At 42.8% G+C, this 20108-nt stretch overlaps 1 protein-coding gene across 1 annotated transcript in view; it reads right to left on the reverse strand.

The window, feature by feature from the left end:
* The window catches only part of itgb5 (integrin, beta 5), a 71367-nt gene that overhangs the window by 39258 nt on the left and 12001 nt on the right, over positions 1-20108 (reverse strand). Inside the window, 5 exon segments of the mRNA XM_034109316.2 lie at positions 1014-1268; positions 4842-5019; positions 13756-13890; positions 16442-16531; positions 17663-17758. Of these exon segments, the coding sequence (XP_033965207.1) occupies positions 1014-1268; positions 4842-5019; positions 13756-13890; positions 16442-16531; positions 17663-17758 (754 nt within the window).

Raw genomic sequence — 20108 nt, forward strand, 5'->3', positions numbered from 1 at the left:
GACTTCCGGCCGGGGACTTCGGGGGGCAGTATACGCGTGAAGTGGTTTGCGGCCTGCCAGTAAACCCAAAGCAGAAGAAGAAGAAGTGACGTCAGCGGCTTCATTTGCCTAATCCTCCCCCAGGGACTTTTTCCTGTGTGAACGCGATCTGAACCTAGTTCATGAGAACTAAAGAGTTCTCAGGAACCTTTGTTGGAAAAGTACTGCGGTGTGAACGCGCCTATGGATCCGTTTCCAAAAACACAACAGGTTTTAAGTCCAGGAAGCTCTCCTACCCAAGCATGTTTTTAAATCACTGCATTTACTTCCATCTCTATTCCTGCAAAACAAGAAAATGAAGTCTTCCCCGCTCTCTCAGGTCCTCCATCACCCCAAGACAAGCATCAAACCAAAACAAGCCCTCCGAGGCAGACAAGAAAACAGGAGCCCGAACATCTGAACAACTACTATCACAGCTGCGTCTCCGCGCTTCTTTTGGGAAGCGACCATGCAGGTAGCATAGAATCTGGGTTTGGCTGCAGAGTCAGAGGCCAAACCACCGGGACACACCCAGAGCAGGTATGGCAACACGACCCAACATCATGCATCACTTTTTAATTATAACCCGACACAAGTGCAGCAGATCTGAGGCGTCTACAGCACGCTTGATGCCGGCCTGTTTTCTCATCAAGGCAAATATCCAGGGAGCAGCTGGTTCCAAACCCCAGCGCAGGAACACACACTTACATACAAGGACACGCTTCAGAGGACATGTACGACTTTAGTGGATGTTATTCCTAACCAGCAGTTGGATATAGTACATACTTACTCTAGGAATGTACTTGTATTTAACATGAGTATTTCCATGTTATGGTACTATTCAACTACCTTCTATAAGCCAATCTACATTCGACTACCTTTATTTCATTAGTAGTTACTTTATAGATTCAGATTATGAGCTAAACAAAACATTTTAACATGCTACTTCTACTCGAGTAAGGTATCTCAGTGCGTCTTCCCCGCGCTGTTCCTACCTGAGCAGAGGATGCCTTTGTGCCGGGCGCAGGAGAAGTCGTCACACTCGCAGTAGCTCCCGTAGATCTTCCCGAACTCGGACTCGTAGCAGAGGCACTGGTTGCAGCTGCACTCGCCCCGCCCGCTGCACACCTGCTTGCCCTCCGCCTCGCGACAGGCGCTCAGGTACGAGCTGCCCGACTCGCCCTCCTGACACTCGCAGTGAGCGCCCAGGTACCCCGGCTCACAGTGACACGTCCCGCAGTGATAGGTACCTGCAGGGGGCAAAACACGCTTTCATCACTTACTGCATTTAGGACTGTTCAGCTGCACAGCTTCAGTTTCTAGCTGTCGTGGGCTTCCACCCCAGCTTCCACCCCAGCTTCCACCCCAGCTTCCACCTGTAGGCTCGGGGGTTAGTTATTTAATCATCACTCATCGTGCGATGTGTATCTGTGGAGTGATGAGGCCCGAGCCTAGACGCCAAACTCAACTATGCTGCTTCTAATAAACATGTTAAAGAAACACGTGAGTTGTCTGACTGATAAGAAAATGGGGCTTAGAAAAAAAGCACACATGTTCTCGTGATAGTGAGGTTTATCCGCCAGATGTCCACTCTTTAAAGCTGTGAACAAGTGAGGTAAGGTTGCACACATCAAGTATGGTTCTTAGGCTAAGAAATATGTTCCGCTTTGAAGCTCTGGCTAGAAGCACTTGACCCTCGGAAGATGAACTGAAGTTTTCGCACCAAAAGCAAATATCCACCCTCGCAGCACCTGCTGTTCTTGGCAGGAACGTCTGATCTGGGATCTGTGAGTAAAGGGCACGTCGAGACCAAACAACCTGGGCAGGGCATGTGGGCTCATGTGTAGAAAAAAAAAGGTAAACATAAGCTTTGGCAGCTTGGATATCGCAGATACAACCACTGTATGCTTGGCATCCAAATCGTTTAAATAAAATGTATTTTAGTTTCAGTTCACAACTTCAGTTTCTAGCTGTTGTGATTTCATATATCTCTGAAAATAAGATAAGATAAGAGGCACTTTATTGATCTCAATTTGGGAAATGTTTGCGTTGCAGCAGCATAAAAAGACAAGGAGGCAATTTACATAAGAGAAATTAAAAGACTAGAAATAAACAATCCAAAATATTTCTCAAATAGAAATAAAATAGCATTAAAAAAGTCACAAATATATATGTGGAAAATATAACATATAAAGCAGGATATTATATAAACATTAATTGTTCAAGGGATGGATTATTAAATTGAATATAAATGTCAAATGTACAGTAGTTCCTGAAATCTTTCCTGCCAGATCAAGTGTGTTAAACGTACCCACGTAGTATAAGCCGCGTTCACACTGCGGTACTTTTCCCACAAAGGTTCATGCGAACTTAGTTCATGATCGCGTTCACACCAAAAAGAGCCGGTACTAAAAGTAGTTCATGCGAACCTTTTTACCCCCTCGAAAGTCCCTGCTAGAGAGCAGGGACTTTCGAGCGGCTCTTTTTTGAGAAAAGAGCTATATTCCTGATTGGCTGGGCGGATTGCAAACCACGCCCCGTAAAACTCCCAAAAAGTTTTGTGAAGCCGCCATTTTATTATCCTCGCAATAGCATTATTAGCATTAGCATTAGCCCAGCGCAGAAACGCAGAGAGACTAACTTATGGCAACACAAAATAAAACATGGGAGCGGTGGAGATGAGGAGGTGTCGGCGTTCTGGCGATTTACTCGGAAGGCTTCAGGAGAAGCTGCTGGGAGTCCCTGCAGCTTCTCCTGAAGCCAGTCCTCAACTCCGGGGACTTCCGGCCGGGGACTTTGGGCGGCAGTATACGCCGTGAAATGGTTTGCGGCCTGCCAGTAAACCCAAAGCAGAAGAAGAAGAAGTGACGTCAGCGGTTCATTTGCCTAATCCACCCCCAGGAACTTTTTCTGGTGTGAACGCGATTTGTACTTAGTTCATGCGAACTAAAGAGTTCTCAGGAACTAAGTTCGCATGAACCTTTGTGGGAAAAGTACCGCAGTGTGAACGCGGCTATTTAAAGGCACTCACTACACTGATATGACTCTATTGCTTTTAGAATTTCTCAATGCACAGAGTATAATTTTGACTTTATTGTCCACCATTATCTCAACACAACCACAAGTGAGAGCTTCTCCGTAATTATGCCAAGGAAAGTAGTTCAATTTGGGGGTAAAAGTAGAAGTTTAGTTTAGTTGCAGAAGAAAATAGCAGGTCTGCCATCAGTGATTGAGGTGCTTGACTTCCTTGAAGGCGTGAACACTCCAGGTTTCTGTCCTGTGTGATTAACAAGGGCTGTGGTGGGTTTCACAGGAGGTTCCTTTCACATGGATATTTAAGTCCCATGGCTTTTAAAAATAGCTTTGTTTCCTGCTGGGAGATGCTGCTGTTTAACTGACATTAACAACAACCAAGAGAAACAAAGCAAAAGGAATTAAAAACCAATCTGGTTGCTAATAGTTAGTAAGATTCAAATAGACCAACACAAACTGAAGACAAAACTAACAGAAATGTTAACTGTATACGTTAAAAAGAACAAGTTTTTGTTCTTTTTTTATGAACATATTTTTATGAGCCTTGTTGGTGCCAGGGTGATTCAACCTTTGAGCATGTACTCCTAATCTCCTCCTTTGAATGCATCAAACCACTCTTTTGTCACTGGCTGTATGGCAATTATTTGTTCAAATTGTGACAGGCACTTGACTAACATTTGTTTTGCCAGTCAATTATTCAAATCTGCCATCCACTAGCATATTTTACTTTCATTTAGCTCGTACGTTGTGCTAGTTTTGTGCCCTGATTCTCTTTAAAAACCATACTGTAATATTCTTATGTTATATCATTGAGCTCCCTAAATCCATGTGAATGTCCAATGTAATGCACAACTTTTGAAAGGACATCCATAACATTCATCTGTCTGCAACTTACAAATTATTTATCTAATATATCATATTCAAATTACTTGTATATAGACTCTCCTTGCACTATTTCTATTATATTCTATTTGTATTACTTGCACTATTTTAAAGGGGAACTATCATGCAAAATGCACTTTTGGATGTCTTGTATACATCAACATGTGTCCCCGGTGTGTTGGGGAACTCACGCAGCGTCAAAAAATAAAACCCTCTCTCTTTTCCTCCGTACCCAAATCTCTAAAAACGGGGCTACAACGGAGCTGATCCAGATTTGCGTCCGATATGACGTAATATCTGAAACGTTGCTATCAGAAACAATGCCCGACTGTTTTGGACGTAATATGGTCGGTGTTTACATTAGCATCGCTAACACTCAGAGCTAACCGGTACTGGAGAGCATGTGGGTGAAGAAGCAGGAAGTAGAAAGGAACTCACCTTGTGGTGTAACCGGCAAGAGAGAAAGCCTTTGAGCTCCAGACTGTTTCAGATCCTTGATAATCCATGATATGGCGTTTCATCACGGCAGCATTTAGTTTAGACGGTAGCTGCCGGGTCCCGCATGAGCTCAGACCCCTCCTTTATCTTTTTTTATCATTTTTTTTTAAAGCGTTATACCCAGAATCAGCACTTTTGAAACAGGAAGTGAAATAGAGCGTTATGAGGCATGGCTAGAATGGGGGATCTGTTTGGTATTTTGAGCAAAACACTTCATAGACATGTTTTTTATATATCTGAGACCTGATGCTATTGCCTAAAAATAGTGTGATAGGTCCACTTTAAATATGTTATATGTTATATTGTGTTGCACTGTTGGAGGAGCCTGTGACCTAAGATTTCCATTGACATATCTACACTGTAGCTATGAACACATGACAATAAAAGCCTTGAATCTTGAACACATCTACCTATGTTGCTGCATATGCTGCTGTTGGTGTTGGCCGTCCGGCTGCAGCCACAGTCACACCCCTGATAATCCACAGAGACCTGCAGGCTGTCTTTGAATCCCACCGGCTTGATGGTGAAGCTCTGCTCGGTGCCGCGGGGGGGGCAGCTCCTCGCCTCCACACTCACGTTAAACGATACCTACAAAGAAACAAGTGGTGCAATTAGAAAATGCACAAACACTGGCACTGATGGAGAAAAAGATAGTGACTTCCTGTTCGTGGAATGAGAAGAGTTCAAGTCAAGTTGTTGTCTGGGGATGCAAAATGATTGAATGAGAAGGGTGAAAGGAATATAAGAAGGTTAGAAAAGTGTTGAAAGAAGACGGGAAGACTGGGGGTAGAGGAATGTGAGCATTTTAGGGGTCTTGTCAAATATCTGGAACAAACCAGAAACCTGCCGGTCCGCTGCAACTCTGACTACTTTTAAATCCAGGCTGAAGACTTTGTTTTTGCTTTTAATTGAACTATTCACATCTTAAACTGCACTGAAACTATTCATGTTTTATTATCTTTGCTTTGTAATGTTTCTTATGTGTTTTATGCTCTTAACGTCTTTCATTTTTGTAAAGCACTTTGAATTGAAAAGTGCTATTTAAATAGACTTGCCTTGCCTCAAGTGCAGATGATAAGAGAGATAGAGTAAATACCTCCAATCTCTTCTCTTTCCAAGGGATGTCATCCCACCCTATAGTGTTTCGTGGGAGCAAACACAGCTACCACGCACACCTTGTAAGTGCTGCCAGCCTGTGGACGCGACCCACACACGACCCTGTGCTGTTACGCTCACACCAGTGGGCTTATTTCACCCAAAATTGAGTTTGCAGCTGATGTGGCTTTTGCCTGTGGCAGAAAGCGAGACACGATACAAGACCAACACCCATCTGATTGCTCGGAGGAAGGAAGTCTTGACGAGAACAGAAACGCAGCTGTTTCTGTTCCAACAGGAGCATGTTCGTCCTCTTTTTTACTCTGTCACAGCAGCCATCCTCAGCGCTGTCTGCTCAAAGGCGAGCTCGGGCTTTTTCTTTGATGTTGCCTCGACTTAAATTAATGAAATGACGCTGGTACAAATGCGCAAACCGACTGCTCAAACACCAGATATAAGACTATGATTAAATGATTGAAGAAAAGCACACGTGTTCTCGTGATAGTGAGGTTCAAGCTGTGAACAAGCGAGGCAAGGTTGCACACTCATCAAAGGCTTTTCCGCTTTGAAGCTCTGGCTAGAAGCACTTGACCCGCAGAAGATGAAGTGAAGTTTTCGCACCAAAAGCAAATATCCACCCACGCAGCACCTGCTGTTCTTGGCAGGAACATCTGATCCGGGATCTGTGAGTAAAGGGCACGTCGAGACCAAACATGTCACAACCTGGGCAGGGCTCAAATGTGTAGAAAAAACCGGTAAACAAAACCTTTCTCTGCCTCGATCTGGCGATACATCCACTGTACGCTTGGCAGCCAAATACAAAAAATAAAAAATCAGGACATCTCAAACTGTTAACATCGCAATCATTTGATTATTGGAAAAGCCACTACAAGGTGTAATTAGGCAACTAAGTTTATTTTCATTATTTGATTGATCTGCAACTTATTCTTTAGATTGATCATTAAATATTTTGGTCTGTAAAATGTCAGAATACAGTAAACAATGTCTCGACCTGTTGTCAAGTCCAAGGCGATGCAGGACATCTCCATATTAAGAGGTGCAAAAACAGCTTTGTCTGTTATTTTTGCATGAAAAATAAAACACAATTACCGTACTTTTCGGACTATAAACCGCGACTTTTTCCCCCATGTTGTTTGTACAGCTAACGGCCACTAGGGAACCTCCTAAATCTATGGATTTTACATGTAAAATTAACCACCTTTAACTCTATGGGCTCTAGGACCGGTCCGCGCCCGCCACCTTTAAGCGGCGGGCTCCAGCAGGAAAAGCTGGAGGCCGGAAAAGAGTGAGACAGGTAGCGCGCCAAAGTGAAAGTGGAACCGAGAGACAGAACGAGAGCAAGACAGACGGACAATGTAGCTGCTGCGGCTTCTATGCAGGTGCGCTTTATAGTCCGAAATGTACGGTACTTGAAATAGATAAATATATCGCAATTTCTATTTCTTTTTTGCTATTCTTCCAGCTGTAGTCAAAATGATCACCGCCATAAGATTCCAGGATGTTCAAAATTGACTATAACAAACAATTACTGCAGGTTATGATGGGAAACGTAAGAAATAATGATACGTAAACACGATGCTAGTCATGTTTTGTAAAAAAAAAAAAAAATACAACTCACTGTGAACTCTGGTATCATTAACTTTGTTTGATTTTATCACCGTTTTTTATCACTTTCTTTCATCTTAAAGACTTAACACTGACAACAATTGCTTCTATAGTTTTGGTCAAATAAATCTAGCAGCAGAAGAATCAAAACAACATCCAACATCTTAACCATAAATTACCAATGCCCTCTTTTCAAAAATCCAGATATCGCTGATTATTTCAACTGATATTCTTATTATACAAAGATCTGCATTAATACCCATTATCATTTCTAGGGACTTTACTATCCAGCATAACAAGCTGATTCATGACACAGGAGAGGTCTACTACGTCACATGTTACCCGGACTCCCCACTTGAGCTTAACGGTTAACGAAGGACACAATTAGATTAAACTGCAAATAGAGGCATCATGTGCCTGCTGAGGACAGCTGGGAGGCTGTGGAGAGAGAACGGTTTCAACAAGTTAGCAGGAAGTCGTAGTGATGGAGGACAGTGGGGGTAAGGAGATGATACATTGAGACTAAACTCAATTGAGAAAACAGCCTCGACAGCGAGTTAATGTCATTCGAGGAGAGATGTATGGCGGGGATCGGTTCAGGGAAGGAGAGAGGTGTTGAATCTACTACTATTAAAGAGGGTTGGGGCGACTGCAATCACCTCACAGGACAACGTGACACAAGAGCAGAGCTGACCTCGCAATAAGGACACCTTTGGAGCATACTACAGAACCAAATGTTGTTCCAATTTCAGCGGGAGTTCAAGCTAATTTCCAGAATATTCCTACACCACCTGAAATGCACAGCATAACGTCCCCTATCCGTAAAGTTTAATATAAATGGTGGTAATACCAATGTCAACATGTCTTACACCGAATTTCAGGAACATCGGGGCAGCAGTTTTATATTAAAAGAGTCTCTACTGTGACATGTCTCCATGCTTTCATGTTCAAAAAGCTCTTTCACCTCTTTTCACCCTCTGTCTGAAACCAGAGCCCAGTCTGATGCGATTGGTTAGCTGGCCGGCTCGGTTGTCAATTTAAGTTCTTATAACTGACTTAAATTCTTATAACTGACTTAAGTTCAATGAACTGAGATACTGTAAATGAAGCTCAAACTAAACGACACATAATCAAATTAAAACACCAAAGCGCTTTCATTAATTTGCACGAATGCCTCTTCAACGTCATACAGAATGAAGCCATCTTAACTACATCCACTGCAGCTAGCATTTCTCCTCCTGCCAGTTCACTTCTTCTTTCATGGCGTCCAGTTTCTCAGGCCTCCTCCTGCCTGCGTTGGTGTGAGGTCATTGAGATGCAGCATGAGGCTCCATGACTAACGCACCGACACCCTGGGCCACATCCTCAGAAACAAGTTTGGCTCCCTGCGCACTGTCCTCAATCTCCTTTCAACTGCGGAGGATAAAGACCGAGCGAGGCCCGTCGCCCCAGAGCCCCCCCTCTCCATTCCCTGCTGTTGTTCTGCCTCAGCTCCTCCGGCACCCTTTCCCATCCAGAGCCCAGGAGAATAAAGCGGTGGATAGAAAAGCACAGGGGGTTTGGAGGAGAAGAGATTCCCACTGTTGTGACAGCATGTATGAAGCTGCCCCTTGCTAGCATTTTCAATGGATCCAGGACTCCAAAAACAGATCCTCAATTGAAGCCTGTATAGAATATAAAGTGACCAGCGGAGAGAGGGCTGTGCAAAATGCAAAGCAATTAACACGGACCATCGTCCTGGGTCACATGACCTCTGAGCTTTTGTTTCAGAGACAGAAACTGAGAAGCTTCCCAACTGGCTAAGAGCCATGGAGAAACAACAGCAGCCCTTCAAACATTCAATATATAATTCTCATGTGTGCTCATACGTGGGTGCACCATCAGAACCCACATGAGAAACGAGCTGTCGGGGAGAACAAGAAAAACAAGAGCTGCCTTCATCACCAAGTGGGTTTCTGGGCCTGCATTATGTAATAACTCCTCAAACAGTCGTTCATGTTCACTTCGTTATGCAGCCGAGGAAGCATCCTAACTGCATGCAGGTCCTTTACTTAAGTAAAAGTACTAATACTCCAATTTAAAAGTACTTTATCTAGAATGGTAAAAGCATTAAAGTACTGTGTGATCAGTCAAATCCACGTAAAGTATTAGGAGTAAAAGTTTAGTGATTTCAGAAAAATTACTTAAAATTCGAAGTATTTTAAATGAAAGGTAAAATATTTGAAGTTAAAACCGTGAAATATTTGTACACAAAAATGAAAATCGTTAAACACTTATAATAATAATAGTGATGCCAATTAATAAATGCATCATCTAAAAATTCACCCTAAAAATAGAAAAGAGCTGCGCCCCAATTTAGGAGAACAGGAAAAAGGGGCGGGGCTTGGCTGTATCCCATATGATGTAATAACACTGCATTACGTAATAACTAATCAATCAAATCACTATGTTATGTCATTACCTGCTGCCCTTTGTTGACAGCATGACCGCAAGACATAAAAACATTACTTTTTTTAATGTCACATATTGCAGTGTGCTCGGGACCGATACTATACATTACAAACATAACACTTTTGGATACTCAACATTTCCAGGTTCACAAAAGGAGCTGGAAACTAGACTATTGGACACAAACGGAGAGATTGAAGCTGGGCCTACAGAGCAGACGACGTTCAGATTGACGACACGACTGTTATAAAACACATGGGGCTGTGTTATGGTGTTATTGTGTTATTGTGTGTACTTGTTGCTACTGGCACCAGCGAGCAGATCCAGAAAGACCAGTGTGAGAATCAGATCCATGAGCTCTAACGACTATCAGACAGCACGTCACTGCACAGAAGTCTAATAACAACATGAACACAGCCTGGAGACGAAAGAGGGAGCGACTCAGAGCTCGGAGATGAATCCGCTGCAGATTAAATCCAGCTGAGAGACAGAATGTTTCCTCAGGGATGATCCCAGTCTGCAGAGAGAGCTGTTTGGTGGTAATAAGGCATTTCCTTTGTTAGGATGGATTAGATACAGAGGTGGGAAGTAGTTGAGTACAAATACTTTGTTACTGTACTTTTTACTTTATACTTCTTACATGTTGAACTCAAATACCTGTACTTTCTACTTCTCTCATGTTGAACCCAAATACCTGTACTTTCTACTTCTTACATGTTGAACTCAAATACCTGTACTTTCTACTTCTTACATGTTGAACTCAAATACCTGTACTTTTCTACTTCTTACATGTTGAACACAAATACCTGTACTTTCTACTTCTTACATGTGAAACACAAATACCTGTACTTTCTACTTCTCACATGTTGAACTCAAATAACTGTACTTTCTACTTCTCACATGTTGAACTCAAATACCTGTACTTTCTACTTCTTACATGTTGAACTCAAATACCTGTACTTTCTACTTCTTACATGTTGAACCCAAATACCTGTACTTTCTACTTCTTACATGTTTGAACTCAAATACCTGTACTTTCTACTTCTTACATGTTGAACTCAAATACCTGAACTTTCTACTTCTTACATGTTGAACTCAAATACCTGTACTTTCTACTTCTTACATGTTGAACTCAAATACCTGTACTTTCTACTTCTTACATGTTGAACTCAAATACCTGTACTTTCTACTTCTCTCATGTTGAACTCAATACCTGAACTTTCTACTTCTTACATGTTGAACACAAATACCTGTACTTTCTACTTCTTACATGTTGAACTCAAATACCTGTACTTTCTACTTCTTACATGTTGGAACTCAATACCTGTACTTTCTACTTCTTACATGTTGAACACAAATACCTGTACTTTCTACTTCTTACATGTTGAACTCAAATACCTGTACTTTCTACTTCTCACATTTGAACTCAAATAGCTGTACTTCTACTTCTTACATGTTGAACTCAAATACCTGTACTTTCTACTTCTCACATGTTGAACCCAAATACCTGTACTTTCTACTTCTTACATGTTGAACTCAAATACCTGTACTTTCTACTTCTTACATGTTGAACTCAAATACCTGTACTTTCTACTTCTCACATGTTGAACTCAAATACCTGTACTTTCTACTTCTCACATGTTGAACTCAAATACCTGTACTTTCTACTTCTTACATGTTGAACTCAAATACCTGTACTTTCTACTTCTTACATGTTGAACTCAAATACCTGTACTTTCTACTTCTCACATGTTGAACCCAAATACCTGTACTTTCTACTTCTTACATGTTGAACTCAAATACCTGTACTTTCTACTTCTCTCATTTCCCAAACAGCTGGTTCCTTTAGTCTGAATGTGTGTTTGGTGCGTGGTCATTATTCTTTAGAGTCACTGCGTGCCTATTGGTTGGAACACGATCCGTGTATCCATCACTTCCTGGTCTTCTCTAAAGAAGAGGGACCAATGGAAACGTTGTCATGTTGCCGTTGTTCAGCATGGAAACATTCATTAGCTAACAATGACATTATTGTTCTATTGATATAAAGGGAGGTCAGGTACTCTTTAAAGCAGCTGCTAGTTATGGGTACTTTTTACTTCAAAGCCCATACTTCTTTACTTTGACTTGAGCAAAGAAGTTTAGTCAGTACTTCTACTTCTACCGGAGTATTGTTAAACACGAGTAAAGGATGTGTGTACTTTTCCCCCTCTGGTTAGATAAGCCTTATGAAGAGATCCCCACACAAAGAACAGCTTCAGGTGAGGAGAGCAACAAAGAGCGCGACCTGGAGTAACCTCTCACAGAAACTAAGAGTCGATGTGACTTTCATTACTGCGACTCCACGTGTGCCAGCGCTGTCTCTTTGGTTACAGCGAGGGGCAACATAAACCGTACCCCCCCGGATCTCAGACAGGAAGTCTCAGAGGACTCAAAGGTCACACAGATTGCCAAGTCACAACGTGCTGTCTTTAGCCATTGACTCAGATTATTAATAGCTTTTTAAGCGGAGTAGAAATAGGGCAGGACAACATGACCTAAAATTAGGGCTGCTCAATTAATCGTATTTTAAATCGCAATTACGATTATGGCTTGCAACGATTACGAAAACAACGTCATCAAAATAAAACGATAATTTTTTTATTATTACTTTATTTTTTTCAAATAATTTTTTTGTTGTTGTTGGTTTGTCAGTTGAATTATACTTAAAGTTCAGAGTAATCAACTGTTGAAAACATACTGTTCAAAAAAACTCCAATAAATGGATGTTTTCAAAGTCAATATAATCGTTTTTAATAATCGTGAAATCAATTATTGACCCAAATAATCGAGATTATGATTTTTGCCATAATCGAGCAGCCCGGCCTAAAATCTCTAAAAAGAAATTGTTTATTGGGGGATTTTCCCTTTTATGGACAATAACAGCTCATCGATGTCTCTGCCCAGAACCTTTTTGTAACACTTTCTATAACGCATTTTAAAACGTACCTTCAATGTGTTATCCGTTTAAAGCGCCGTATCATTCTGTATCCAACACTTCCTGAAACCACATGACTCAACCTCCAACGACAATGTGCTGCGAGCTATTGAATTTACAGGAACACCTTTCTCTTTCTGCTGTTGATCATAACACGGGGAGCAATTTACTGGCGACAATCGCAACGTCAGCGCCAAACCAAGATCATTTCCAAAACAAAAAGCACAAATATTAGCCGCTATTTAAATCAGTTTGAATCTGCAGCCTCTCTACTCCGACCACTATCTCCATGTGCCCTCAATTACGCTACAAATGTTTTTCTAAATGTGCCACAAAAGTGATTTGGAAGAAAAGCTTGGGACTTCTCGATGTTTTTCAAATCATAAATGCAAACTAGTGCTATGTCAGTTGCAAAAACTCCATCATAGAAGGGTGCCTACGTTTTTCATATATCTTATGAAATTGGACTGGGACCCCACAGCTCCCAGTCCAAGCCCCTACTGACTGAGGAGGGGCTGGGACTGGGAGCCGTGGGGTCGCCGGTTCAAGTCCCCGAACAGACTTAAATATGGAGTGTGGACTGCTACTTGGAGAGGTCCCAGTTCACCTCCTGCCCTGCCGTGAAGTGTGCAGCACATAGCAGGCTCTGTATGTTCATTGTAACGTTGTGTTTAATGACTTCTTGTTGCAGCTGGAGCCGCTGTGATGCAAGACACATGTAAGACGTGATCTGACCATCGAGTGTTTGTCTCTGTTGGGAAAATCCTGAATGTCCTCTTCCAACATGAGAGTAACGTGATAACAAAGGTATCCCAACTGCAGCTGTGAACATGACAGGATGTATGATGACCTGGAAGAGCATCAGGACTGTTTGAGGCAGGTGATAGCTATGTGATGAACATGATGATTCAGCCTCTATGGAGAGAGACATCAAGCATGCTCATTTCTGACGTGGAGCTGATCTGAAGTAAACATTGAAGACTGCTTTCTACTCCTCCATCTTGTGACTGCGTGACTCCCTCTCCAGTGATGTTTTTCTAGCAGTCTTCATTAAGCCACTGATAAAGTGTGCTGCATCACATAGAAATAAAAAGGCTACGGTGAAGAGAACCGCTGGAATGCTTCTGCAGGACCAACAGGATGCTTGACACATGTATACAGTGAGGAGAGCAGGGACTCACAGTGTCTCCTATCTTCAGGTCGGCACACTTCCTGAGGCCCGGCAGCGGCTTCCCGTCCTGGCAGGTGGCGGTGAAGGAGAGGCCGATGTCCTCCGGGTGGTCCCACACCGACAGCTCCACTTTGGAGCGGATGTTCTGAGGAGGAGGAGGAGGAGGAGGAGGAGGAGGAGGAGGAGGAGGAGGAGGAGGAGGAGGAGGAGGAGGAGAGGAGGCGGAGTTAGCTTTCCTAGCCTCAGGGTTTAAAACAAGGCTTCTCTGCATAATGAAAAGAAATTGCATGTTCATATTCTCCAGTGTCCTGAAAGCAGCAAATGGAACGCCACCAGGCCCTTAACTCCGGAGTCACCGGGCGGGAGGAGTGAGACACGGGGAACGGGTTGCCTCGGTTCGTTGCCTTTTTAGAGTTAATCTCACCAAAAACCACAGGCGCTGTGTGTGTGTGTGTGTGTGTGTGTGTGTGTGTGTGTGTGCGTGTGTGTGTGCCACCGCTGTAATACAACAGAAGTGACAGACAGAACAATATAAACTCATAACAAAGCACTTAAAACCTCCTCTGTGGTGATTCCCGTTACAGTAAATGTCTCTAGGACAACGTTTTTCCACACACACACACACACACACACACACACACACACACCACACCACACACACACACACACACACACACCACACACACACACCACACACACACACACACACACACACACACACACACACACACACACACACACACACACACACACCACACACACCACACACACACACACACACACACACACACAACACACACACACACACACACACACACACACCACACACACACACACACACACACACACACACACACACAACACACACACACACACACACACACACACACACACACACACACACACACACACACACACACACACACACACACACACACACACACTAACCTCCCAGTGTTTAGTGAAGCCCACGGAGGCTAGCAGCCCAGAGTTATAATGTGGCAGCAGGAATGTTAATAAGGCCGCGAGTCTTCATTCACACTCACTCCACACACGCTGAGCACATCAAGTCTGGTCTGACAAATGCTGCCGTCGCAGAGAACACGCTGCCACGGGCTGAGAGAGGTCCTGACTGAGGGGAGAAGTCCGCACGCCCACACGGGAACACATCCAGGGAACTCAAGCAGTTCACTTCAGAAAGTTTAACAGACGGACGAAAATGTGTTTTATAAGACAAGAAATCAGTGTTCAGATGAGGGTGGTGGACATCCTAGAGAGTCATGTCCTCATTAGGGAGTGTCCTTACCGTTTGTTCGGGGCTAAAATAGAACCAACGATTACCAAACTTTTGCAAGAGCTTTGGTGTATGTTTGGAAGTGTTTGTCGGCTTTTTAAAATGAGAGATGAGCGAATCCTGCAGGAGAAGTGCGGCTGTTGTTTCTTTTAATGGGCTCTACTCAAGAAGACAGATATTTAACATTGCATCCTCTGAAGTCAGGCTGGGATGTTTTTGCAGCTAAAAGCTTCTATTCTTGAATTTTAGATTGACTGTTTAGAGTCCAACTCAAGTGTCGCATGTGAGGCAGTAGGGTTCATTTAAACCATTTCTTATTTAATACTGACTTCTACATCTGTCAATTGATTCATCTTCAAATAACTACTGTCCCTATGGGAAACATAAATAATCCAATTTGCTACAAAGTCAGCTGTTAAAACCACTTCCTGTGGACAGATGAGAAACCCAGCTAGTGTGTGAGCTGGACGCGCATTAGCAGCGTCTCAGCAGTGCGAAGACTTTAAAGAATCTCCCTCCCTCTTCCTCCCCCTCCTCATGTCTTTCTTCTAAACCCCTGTCTTTCCTTCCTTGGCTCTCAAACACACATAAACAGGAAACCACACACACTCACACTCAGGGTGTTTCTCAATGTCGAGTAAGCTGCTCCAGAGCCACTATTTCAAGCATACTACGTCATCGAGTGCCGCCGAAGGACTGTTCCGATGTCCAGCATACTTTGAATTCTACCGAGCCCGGCGTACTTCGTAGCGAGAAATGTCGAGGCTGCCCATGTGTAGACTTCGCGGTTTTAAAATCCCCACAATGCTTTGCGCACGGACCAATTTCACAAAATCTGTGGCAGAAAATGTAAGACGGGGCCTCTCATATGAAGCACACTTGCTCGCCTGTTCCACTCTTCGGGTGTTTCTCAATCGCGAGTACGCTTGCTTGGTAGCACATGTCTTCCGAGTCACTTCCTTCAGAAGCTAGGCAAGAATCCTTCCTGGCATTCGGAAAACGAAGAGTGGAACAGGCTAGCAAGTGTGCAGGTGTGCCTTACATTTTCCGCCACAGATTTGGGGAAATTGGTCCGTGCGCAAAGCATTGTGGGGATTTTAAGGACGCGAAGTCTACCCATGTGCAGCCTCGAAATTTCCCCCAAACCAAGGACGCGGCCTCGGTGGAATTCCAAGTATGCTGGACATTGGAACGGTCCTGCTGCGCCACTTGATGACGTAGCATCCTTGAAATATTGGCTCGAAAGCCAGTATCCTCGAGATTGAGAAACGGCCTTCGTTTTCCAAATGCCAGGAAGTATTGATGCCTAGCTCCTGAAGGAAGTGACTCGGAAGACATGTGCTACCAAGCAAGCGTCCTCTGCAGTGAGAAACACCCACACTGACCGATAGTCTTCACTCACGTTGTACGCTGCGATGATCAGCTGAATGACGTTCTTGGAGTCCGTGTCCAGGATTTCCACCGTGGTTCCAGGTATGAGCGCAGTGAAGTTCTTTGAAAGGGAAGTCAAAGATAGTTACTTGCATGAAAGAAAATTCCCCTGTCAACATTATTAAACAAATACATAAAGAATAAGATAAACGTAGAGGCTAAGCCAACGCGTTAAGCCTCTGAGGATCCGCTTGGTGGGTGTAATTGACGCACACCTTGTTTGCTGCCGAATAAAAGTCAGAACCAACGTTTCCAGTTCGAAACAGTCCATTTATTTCCCTTTTTTACTGGTTTCTTTGTTTCATTCACCACACGATATTTATGGTTTACACAATGCCTTTTGCTTTGTTTTTAATCCCGTGTTTGTGTGCGTGTTCTCCGTGTGTGGTCAAAAACTGTATGGGCCTTCCGGCGGAACCTCTCACCAACACACATAGGTTCCTACCTTTATACCCACAGTTAATTGGCTCCTACAATAAACGTAAGTTCACTTCTAACAAAATGTCTTAATAAATACAAATCATTTGCTTCCAAACACTTAAAGGTGGGGTAGGTAAGTTTGAGAAACCGGCTCGAGAAACACTTGTTATATTCCATGGAATGCTCTTAACATCCCGATAGCTATTAATATCTGAAGTGCTTTGACAAAAAATCCATAAAAAAATATCATCTGTGGAAGCCGTGGCGCTGTAGAAAGCACGACCAATCATCTGAGCCGGCTAAAGTAACTGGACGGCCTACCTGCCTGTCAGCCTTCCATCGGGGCACAGACTTATCTCGTGCCCTCATTGGTCATGTGCGCGTTCCTGTGTGTTGGGGGAGGGGCTCTGAGAGGAAGTGGCAGATTTCTTCCGGCTGTGTATTTTCAAATTCTAGCGCACTCGAGCCGGTTTCTCCAAAGTACCTACCCCACCTTTAAGAATACTGACGGCTTGTAAAAAAAAGAGTTTAAAATGTTGAATTATTTATTTATTCTTAAGATAAATCCTAACATTGTTTAAGGATCATTCGATGTATCAAGACGAACAACCACTTCTATAACCCAAATAAAAAAATGGATATGCATTTTTGTGTAAAGCACAATTTAAATGTTGGAAAAATATGATTAGATGTTCAGATTTTTCGTATTTTGAAATGAGCCCATCGTTAAACGTCATTGGCCAGATAATAAAAAGTATGGAAATCAAAGTACCTTGTAAATAACGTAGAGGCGTTTCGTCACGGCGAAGATGAGGAAGATGTTATTTTCGGCCAGTTTCTCCCCCAGCAGAGCCAGAGAGGGATAGTCCTGTGAGGAGAGATTGCAAGGCATTATGGGTATTTTCACAAACAGGAAGCTCACTGACCCGTGTCGTGTTTACATTGCTCTGCTGGCTCTTTGACCCCAGAGCTTCATGTGGGTTCTTCGTGTTATCTCTTCTCAGCATCGGAGAGTCTGAGAGCGTTCCAGATCGCACTTTGAGACGTGGCTATCTTTATTGGATTCAATTCGGTCCTCCAGAGAGACATTTTTATTTAAGACGGAAAGTAAACAAACTCCCAGTGATTTGTATCCATAACCAGGGACATAGTTTTACTGAAAAAACAGAAATGGCACTTATGCAACACCATATGCTCAGAGTATGAAAGAAGCACTAAAGTGTAGGGTTTTTTCTCTAAAATTACGATTGATTGATTTTAATAATATCTGCAGCCCACACATGTTATAAGCCAATCAAGAATATCTCTCTAAAACATAAGATAATACATTTGATTTTATAAAACGGACAAGTCAAATCAAGCAATCTGATTGGTTCTTAGCCGTGATATACTGAGCGTACACCACGGGTAGAATTGTAAGTTACTTTTCACAACAAGTCAGTATCCCTCCGCGTCTGAGAAAAACAGTATACCGTTGGGCTGGAACAAGAAAGCAGCGGAGAAGTAACGGGGCAGAAACCCTCCTTTTTACGCAGCGGTCCAGACATACACATCAAACGGCAAAACATATCCAGTGTGCAGTTCCTTTGGCACCAGGGCAGGGATATCTAGATACTTTCCAAGGTTTGACATAATGAATTGTGCTACTTTTAAAGCAAGCAACGATGTTTTCAAATCTGTAATCAAAGAGGTCCGCAAAAACACTATCGATTATATAAAATGTTTGTGACCAAACTTATTTCCTATTTCTAATCTGGGGACTGTGAAAACAGTCTAAAATTAACTTACTAACTATAAAAACATTGGGGGAATCAAAGCTATGGGTAATAAGAAAATGGGACCAAATCGTGGACATGTATTTAGGTATCACTTCCTGCATGAGGCACAACGAGACGGAGGTCAAGACAATCTTCTCCTTGTTATGCGGTCTTATGAAATTGTTTGTTTCGAGTGGACACGAAAATCCCCCATTAAATGAGAGCGCAGTGCAGTTCACGTGACGATGATACGTTTGATAGCATTAGTCCTCTGGCAGCTCAGACTGTACGCACGCATCATGTGAGCAAAACTGATTTTGTGGGATTTGAATGCATCCGACATACGCCTCATCAGCATTATCACTCGCATCATAAATGTCAGATGGAGGAGGGAATACGGACAGGGGTTTAGACGAACATGTGTCGTCACAAGTCAACAGTCTATTCTGAGGGTTTTCTGGCAGCCTCCAGGTACAATGTGTGGATCAGACCTTCTCTCTGCTATTAATACACACGTGTTCTTACTCCGGGTGCCGGGTTGAAGTAGAATGTATCTGAAGCTGAATTCACATAAGTAGTTCTTTGATATTGAACCAGATTAAGTGAAAATATCTATTTCAATCAAGTGATTTATCCTTAGAGCCATGTGTAGCTAGAAACTCACGAAAGGCACGTTTATTATCATACAAGAAACCTCGTCACCGAAGAAGGAAGCTGCTCAAAGAGTGAGACATTACTCACTCTTTGAGTAAACATTGCTAATTCCAATGTCCGTGTACAGCTGGAGTCTGTGTGGAGAAGTACCTGAAGGTGTGTTAGACTGGCAATGTGTGACCCAGGGAACTAAGGGTTTGAGTTAGAGGATTTAAAGTGTGAATGTTCTGCTTTATGATACTGTTACGAGTTGATGGGGATTAAATGTGATAAATAGTATAAAAGGACAACACATCCTGTTGCTTAAATAAGACTGCTCCTCTTTTGGGGGGTATGGCCAAAACCTCCCATCCGGATAATATAGAAATAGCTTATCCTCTAGGTAATTTCATCACTTGATGCATATCATGATATAGGCTGGGAGGCTGTGGCGCAGTGGGCTAGTGCGTTGGTGTTGGGGTCAGGGTGTCACAGGTTCAAACCCCACTGCAGTCAGCATGTCCTTGTGTCCCTGAGACACTTCACCCACAGTACTGAGTATGTAAGTCGCTTTGGATAAAAGCGTCTAAATAGTGACATGTCATGTGATGCAGCACGTTTTCCTGGTAAGTCGATAAATAAACAGTCTTTATGTAAAAACCACATGGTAAAGCCTACTTTTGCATACTCCGGTTTAAATTAAATAAATGACGAAATATTTGCGAGATTTCTAATCATAATATCTATATAATGTAATCATTTAATTGAAGATATGACTTAATGACTGAAAAGCGATACATTATCATATTAAATAATTGCACAGCCCTA

The sequence above is a fragment of the Pseudochaenichthys georgianus genome, chromosome 21 (genome assembly GCF_902827115.2).
Source record: "Pseudochaenichthys georgianus chromosome 21, fPseGeo1.2, whole genome shotgun sequence".
NCBI classification, from domain to species: Eukaryota; Metazoa; Chordata; class Actinopteri; order Perciformes; family Channichthyidae; genus Pseudochaenichthys; species Pseudochaenichthys georgianus.